General features: G+C 35.5%; 1 protein-coding gene across 1 annotated transcript; it reads right to left on the minus strand.

The window, feature by feature from the left end:
* Positions 1-6,087: 6,087 nt before the first annotated feature.
* On the minus strand, positions 6,088-7,954 carry LOC105138182 (probable WRKY transcription factor 21; the record flags this gene model as incomplete). Its single annotated transcript, XM_011044207.1, has 3 exons — positions 6,088-6,624; positions 7,290-7,415; positions 7,560-7,954. Coding segments are annotated over 3 exons (666 nt in total), but the record flags the coding sequence as incomplete, so codon positions are not given.
* Position 7,955: the final 1 nt, after the last annotated feature.

A 7,955-nucleotide genomic window follows, 5' to 3' on the forward strand; every position in this document is an offset into this window, starting at 1 on the left:
TTATTGTAAGCTTGTTGTTCTTGAAATAAAAGAGTGTGTTTTATCCCCTCCGAGTGTTTCAAAGCCACCACAAGTGGTTTCTCCCACCAACACCCTCTCCCTTGCTGGTTCTTCAGCTCCTTCCTCTCCAGCAGTACAGGCGAAGAATGAGCCTCAACGCCATTTCAGAGGCGTCAGGAAGAGGCCGTGGGGTCGATTTGCTGCTGAGACTCGTGATCCATGGAAGAAGACGCGGAGAAGGCTCGACACTTGCTTACGAAGAGGCAGCTCGATCTCTCCGTGGGCCAAAGGCAAGGACAAACTTCTTCCACAACGATCATTTTGCTCCCGTGCCATTTTCACAAACTGCGGTGGTTGGCGCAGGAGTTTTTGAGAAATGTTGCTCACCGGTTCTTCTTGCTGGTGAGGTGGCGAGGATGACGATGCCAGCAGCATCTCCGGTGAGGTTAGAGTATACGGGGTACAACATGGAGACTGTGAATGAAAACGTGGGTTTGGTTTTAAATGAAGAGAAGAAGTTGCGTGGAGGGAAAAAACCTTTTTTGTTTGATTTGAACTTGTCGGCACCGCTCTTTTAAGGGGTCTGGGATTGTGGTTTTGTGGCTGGGGCTGGGCGGAGGAAGTTGTTGATCGGTCAAGATTAGTTTGCAGAATTTTGGGCCCTGTCGCTGGTTAGATTATGCGTCCAATCGTGTACAGTTTAGGGTTCAGTGGGGTTTTTGGTTTGTGTTAACGTGGGGTTGATGGTGGGATTAATAGCAGTCAAGGGTTTTTTTCTTTTTCTTTTTTCTATTAAAAAAAATAGCATATCAAATCAGTTAGCAATTATTCTTAATGAATTCATGAATCAATTAAATTATGTTGCCCGCGAGTTTTTTTTTTTTTTTTTGCTATGAAGAACAAGAACCCGACTGCTGTAAATCAAAATCAGCTCCTCTTATTTTCAGGGCCCGATGAGATTATTTGTTTATTAAAATGTTTTTTTAAAACTCTTACCCGACTGCTGTAAATCAAAATCAGCTCCTCTTATTTTCAGGGCCCGATGAGATTATTTGTTTATTAAAATGTTTTTTTAATATATTAAAATGATTAAAAAACATTAAAAAATTTAATTTTCAGAGGAAAAAAATCTGTTAGAAACAAGAGGTGGAAATATGAGGGTGGTCCAACCAGTCCATGGATGGTTGGGTGCGAGGCAAAAAAGGTGCGGGTTAGGCCCATTAATAAAACGGACGTGCTGGGCCACCCACCAACTAGCTAGCGAAACGACTCAACTCATGGCGCAAATGCTTTATAATAATTAGATTATTTGTTCTTGTTATGCTGCGAATTTAATTAATTTTCTTTAAATATAAAAAAAATATACAAGCATTCATAGCGTGTCTTTTAATAGAAAAAAAATTAATTATGGGCTCAAAATATAATATGTATTAGTTTTTATTTTTAAAATATTGATACGGTAATATATTAAAATATATTTAAAAAATAATTGTGAAGATATCATTTTTAATATAGATTAACTTGTTAAACAACAATCTGGATCATGAGATCATAATAAACTTACAAAAAATAAATTAAATTAAATTATGATAGTTAATTTTTAATTAATTTAATATTGAATGACAAGATTAAAAAAATAAAAAATGATAAAAAAAAACTCAAGTCAACTTGTTAAATACGTGATCCGAATCATACGATCGAGACAACCCCATTAAAAATAAATTTTAAAAAATTATGAATCTTAATTTTCAACTAATCAGAAGTTAAAGGATAAAATTAAAAAAAATAAAAATATAAAAAAAACAAGTTAACTCAAAACGAACATATTAAACTGATGACCCGAGTCACAAGACCATGATTATTTTATGAAAAAAATAAAAAATCTATGAAACTTTACTTTCGACAAATACAGTGTTGAATGTTGAAATGAAAAAAGAAAAGAAAAACTAAATTTAGGAGACTAGATAACTTTGTATAAAACAAATTAAAAAATTATAACATTTAATTTTCAATCAACTCAATGTTGAATAATGAAATCGAAAATAAAAACTAATTATAAAAAAAGAAGATAAAAAAAATTTAATCAACTTGAATTAACATATTAAACTCTTAACTTAAATCATATAATAAAGATAAATTCATATAAAAAATTAAAAATTTATTTTTAATAAATCTAATATTGAAGATTAAAATTAAAAAAAAAACCAAATTGATGAGATATATATATAACCAAACAGAAAAATAAAAGCTAAGCACAATTTTGAAAAAAAAAACCTAATATTAAAAAAAATTAAAAAAAATCAAGTTGTTTAAGGGTAAGATTAAAAAAAAAACCCTTAAGCTAAAAAAAGGAATTTTTTTTTACAAAACTCTATTTTAATTAATAGTATTTTATGAGTGTAATCAAGTATATTTAACCAAAAACTTTATTTATTTATTTATTTATTTTAATGATAATGTTGATGTTAATAACATTTCAACTCCAGCCAGCCAGCACGCAAAATGAAAAGTGCCTCTTCTTTTACTTTCCTTCTTCTACTTTTCTAAAGCAAAATGAAAAAACTGATGGGTTTTTGTTGCTTTACTCACCAGTTTACCAGTCTTTGTTCCCTCCACTGGTTTTCTTATTCATCCACGCTATCCAAGTTCTTGGTCTTCGTGTAACTCTAATGTTTAGCTTTAGAAGTCTTCATTTAGCACTGAAAAAACAGACAAAATACATGAAATATTTTTAAAAATAGTATACTTTAGACTGTGAATTATAAGTATCATACATTACTCTTTATTTTTTAAAAATAAACTTGCATAATTTACAATAATAAGAGAGTTGAGAGGAGAGAGAAACAAAAAAAAAATTATGGAACACATCATAATTCTAATAACAATATGCTACCAATATTTTTTTTAAAAAAATATCAACAAAATAAAAACATTAATACCAAAAAATATTCTAAAAAATAATATTAGCGGGCCATAATTCAAATATGTAGGGCTTATTTGCTTTTGAATAACTAGTATATCAAGCTCTGGTCATTATTAGTAAATTTTTTTAATATTATTAAATTTTTTTATCAATTTTTTTTAATTATATTAATAATATTATTATAGAGTTTCTGTATGTTTTAATATTTTTCTCTCCCTCTTATCTACTCCTTGTAGCTTCTGAAGAGAAGAAAATTGGGTTCGAAGGATACCATTTTTCTAATACTATTTTAACCTGTATTATTAGTGTATTTCTTTATCTTTTTTTTACAATAACCACAACGTATTGCATAACAAAGCAGTCTTTGACATGCTTGTGGACTGGGCATTTTGATTGAATGGAGAGACAAAAAAATATGACATTATACCATACGAAACAAGGTAGCATTCAATAAGTTCCCTCCTACGCCAACAAATCGCAGCACATAGAGATAGATTGGCCGTGCACGTCTTAAAGTAGCCTTTTCACATGCTCGAGGGCAGGTTTTCTGGCGTGTTTCCACTGGGAGAGCAACTGAACGGTTTGACCAGGAAGGCCCAGGCCATCATGAGCTCAGGACCCATTCTTCACCGCCAGCTGCATCGAAACCTACAAGGGTGGCGCCGTGGTAGAGGACTTCCATCAGGGTCTGCTCCTCTCTTTCAAACTCGAGAAAGAATATACTTTTTTTAATTATCTAGATGGTGGTAAAGTTGTAAAAATTTAGGATAAGGGGTTTGTTCTTTCTGTGGTCTCAGATTCGAGTTCTTAGTTGCTCATATGATGGTTACTGGAAACTTATATGGTCATTAACTTCAGGGTCCATGAGATTAGTCATGGTACGCGCAAGCTGATCCGAACACCCACGTTAATCTAAAAAAAAAATAATATACTTTTCCACTCCGGACAAGTTATTACCAAGGCATTACGGTCCATTTCAACTAGCATTGAAGTCAAGCTAGCTAAGCGGGTGTATAATGCCTGGATTATATACAGAGTATATAATAATGATTATTTTTAAAAATATATTTAAATAATTTTTTTTTATTTTTTTAAGAATTATATTTACCATCAACATATTAAAATGATTAAAAATATAAAAAAATAAATTTTCATAAAGCACGCGTTCGAATCCATTACCAAAGAATACGAGTCCAAGTTTACAAAAGGTTGCAACATCCAATTAACTGGTGAATAAATTTTTTATTAAAAAGAAATCATCGAATAGATTTCCTCGCATAGAACTTTCCACCCACATGCTTATATAGGAAGAAAAAAATGCCACCCCATTGTTGTACGATAAAAGGAAAAGGCTAAAAAAGAATTTATTCTCGCCAAAATGGGAAGAGAAGAGAATATATATGGTCAAGCTGAAAACTACAGTCAAAGCCAATTGATTACAGGTTGAAGATTTTGTACATGGTTGGGAAACGATCTCCATACCAAGAGAGATTAAGAAAAGCTACTTGCAACGTGGTGGCCAAGTGATAAGGACTTGGGATCAAGAAGTTTGCTCCCTCTGTGGTCTCAGGTTCGAGTCCTTGGTTGCTCATATGATGGCCACTGGAGGTTTACATGGTCGTTAACTTCAGGACCCGTGGGATTAGTCGTGGTGCGTGCAAGCTGGCCCGGACACCCACGTTAATCTAAAAAAAGATAGATATACTGAATCCTGTCTTTTTTCTTCATCATTCTTCAATGCTAGGCTTTTTATATTTTTTTGAATAAAAAAAGGTTACTTGCAACCATCTAAGTAGGTGGTGGTCAAGTGGTAAGAGTTTAGAATTAAGAGATTTGTTCTTTCTGTGGTTTCAGGTTTGAATTCTTGGTTACTCATATGATGGTTATTAAAAATTTACATGGTCGTTAACTTTAAGCACCGTGAAATTAGTTGTGGTGCGCACAAGCTGGCCCGGACACCCACGTTAATTGAAAAAAAAAAACTACTTGCCTTTAAAATGAATTTCTAGTGTTTTAGATGGGTAATTTGTTCTAAGTCATCACTAATTGCCCAAAGGACATAATATTCCCTGACAAGGCGTTTCCCAACTACAACGAACCAATATCAACAGCTAGTCAAGATCCCATCTACCTCTGTTCCAGGGTTGAAAAACCACTAGGCATCATGCTTCAACAACCATGATGGGTTTATATTGAAACATGAGTCCAACCTTATTCAACCCTGCCAGGTGACACCAATATAACTTCGGTGACTTGCCCTAGTAATTGATTGACAAGTTCTTCGTGTTTGGAGATATTATAATAATAGTTTTTTAAAATATTTTTAATTTAAAAATATATTAAAATAATATTTTTTTTATTTTTAAAAAATTATTTTAAGAACAAGCAAGCAAGACATCAACCCCACTACCAATTCAATTCTTGCATCATGTACTATATTTCCCCTGTTAGTGTAGATGATTTATTTGTGGGGACATACTTGCTGATGGGGTTGTATGACTGTACAGTGTTTACCAACTTAGGCCGACAGGTGGCCAGACAGAATGTTTTGCTCTTGATGATTTTCAAGATTTGGGACTTGTCCGAGGACAATATACATGCCAGTGGAGATCCAGTGATATAGCGATAGATCGATAGCCCATGTCACGTCACATGCCTTGCGCAATCCTCCCTCTGGTGACTTGAATGATTCCCTCGCAAGAGGGAAGGAAGAGTTAATGCAGTGATTGGTGTACAGATTCCTTCTTTTTCTTGATATATATGTTTTCTGGATTAATTCATCGGATAAATGGAAGTACATGCTCGGAAAATGGCCGACCTGCAAGCTCAAGTCACCAAGGGTCCAAGACTAGAACCAAGATCACAAAGACAGGGAAGCAGCTGGTCAAATGCAGAAGACCATCTGTGAACAAGAGAAGGAAAAAAGATTTCACAGCTGATAATTCAAGAACCAGCACCAAGATTGAATTACGATTCAGACCGTACATTCAATGATATACATTGTTGTTGCTAGTTCCTCGCATGCATGTCCCAATGTATCTTGCAATCCATCATTGCTAACCATTGTTGGTGGACATGCCGTATGTCATGATGGGTCCATGCAAGCAAAGTAACACACTCATCTCATCTGCCCAGGAACCCCACAAGCACTCCAAACCAACTACTAATCATTCAAATGCAATGCCATCAGGAACTGAAGTCAAATCGGAAAGAAAATTACACCAATTGAGCCCATTTCAACAACCCGGGAAGAAACACTTCTTTTGAACTGTTTAGAGCCGCTGGTTGCAAATCAAAGAGTTCTTACAATTTGAAACCCCAATTCTACATTTGTCTGAGGATCAGTGCCAGGATTGAAGCTTGCCTCTGTCAGGCTGCTAACAAAGCATTGGAAAGCTAACTCCCCAAAGCAGGCCCCACCCCCCCAAAAAAAAAACAAAGAAAGAAAGAAACAAAAACACCTGCTCCAACTATATCTCAGGGTTGAACCATGCTAAATATATACAGGAGCCATTCATAAATAAGCCTTCATTGAACAGTGAGAACCTTTGGGTGGTTACGTGTTTGTGGATTGTGCTGGAATCCTTGGGTGGTTATGTTCACCCTCATAGGTAACAATAAGCATGGACGGATCTTCCAAGCACCTCTCCACATGCTTCCTTGCAGGACAACCTCTCATGCTGCTACATTTGTAATATCCCCTGCACAAGTTTAAGAGGGAATTCTCAGTTTGAACAAGTTCCTCAAAAAGCTAGTACTGGAGCATATGCCATTCCTAAAAATTGACACTTGAATCGAAACTACTACAAGCATTACTCGTCACCAATGATAACCAGCAGTACAGGCATCTCATTCTGAGAACAGAATTTCACAACAATTCAACTGCAGGCGACCAAGAATTGTAAACAGGATAGACAAGCACAAAAGGAGACTCAAAATCACGGGAGGACTGAAAGCAAATTTCCACCAAAGGTCATGAGTCAAAAAATAACACTATTTAACTACCAGCTCAAGCCAGCCCAAAAGGTTGATCAATAAGCAAAAACAACGCATGCATTTAGTTTTGTTTCATTGGAGACTACTTCACACACACACCACAACCAAAAGGTTGCAAATGAGCACAACATTCACAATCGAATGAGCATTTAATATGCCTGGTCTGGTATATGTGAGAGCAATTTAGATTATAAATGAACACTACACACCACGTACTGGGTACAGAGTGAATGTCAGCAAAATTAGCAACAACATAAGTTCATTTATCAGGAAGTTCAAAACATTCCAGAATCACAACTAAATTGAAAGAGAATTTGTATATGTTACTGGCAGCAAAACTTTGTTTCAGAAATAGAATAGGCAAGCATACCTAGGATGAGGAGAACCCTTGATTGGCTTTTGCCCATACTTTCTCCATGAGTAATCATCAGGTGGGATATCAGCAAGCTTGTTGCTAATAGCAGGAACCTTGATCGACCTCTTCACCCTATGTTTCCTGCCATAACAGCAAAAACAATGAAGCAAAAAGGAGTTAAAACAAGCCTAAGATTACCATAAAACGAAACAGACGCGATTCTGAACTATCAATTGCTAACATCAGAATAATTAAATAGACACATAGAAAGGAAACAAATCTAACCTCTTCTTTGAGCAATGACATCTAACGCTGCTTCCACATTTAATACTTCCATCTTCTCCCCTTCCAGAACATTTCCTCTTGTGTTGCTGTGAACTCTGATCTGAGGAGCGAGCTGCCCCCGTTAAATGGAATGCACTTCCTTCCAAATTAGCCACATTACCATCGATACTCAAGGACGATAAAAAAGATCTGGTAGATGACATTGTAGGAGTGCAGCTAGAACTATCGAAATTCAAGCTAATCCCACTAGTGCTTTTTCCAAACATCATCTCAGCTTGCTGCTTCATTTGGTGCTGCTGTGGAAGCTGTAGCCTATGCAGTTGCAGTTGCTGTTGCTGAAGGAACTGATAGTGCGCTGCTGGCGTGGGTTGGCCAAGCTGAAGAGGGTTTTTCCCA

The sequence above is a fragment of the Populus euphratica genome, unplaced genomic scaffold (genome assembly GCF_000495115.2).
Source record: "Populus euphratica unplaced genomic scaffold, PopEup_1.0 scaffold153.1, whole genome shotgun sequence".
In the NCBI taxonomy this organism is placed as follows: domain Eukaryota; kingdom Viridiplantae; phylum Streptophyta; class Magnoliopsida; order Malpighiales; family Salicaceae; genus Populus; species Populus euphratica.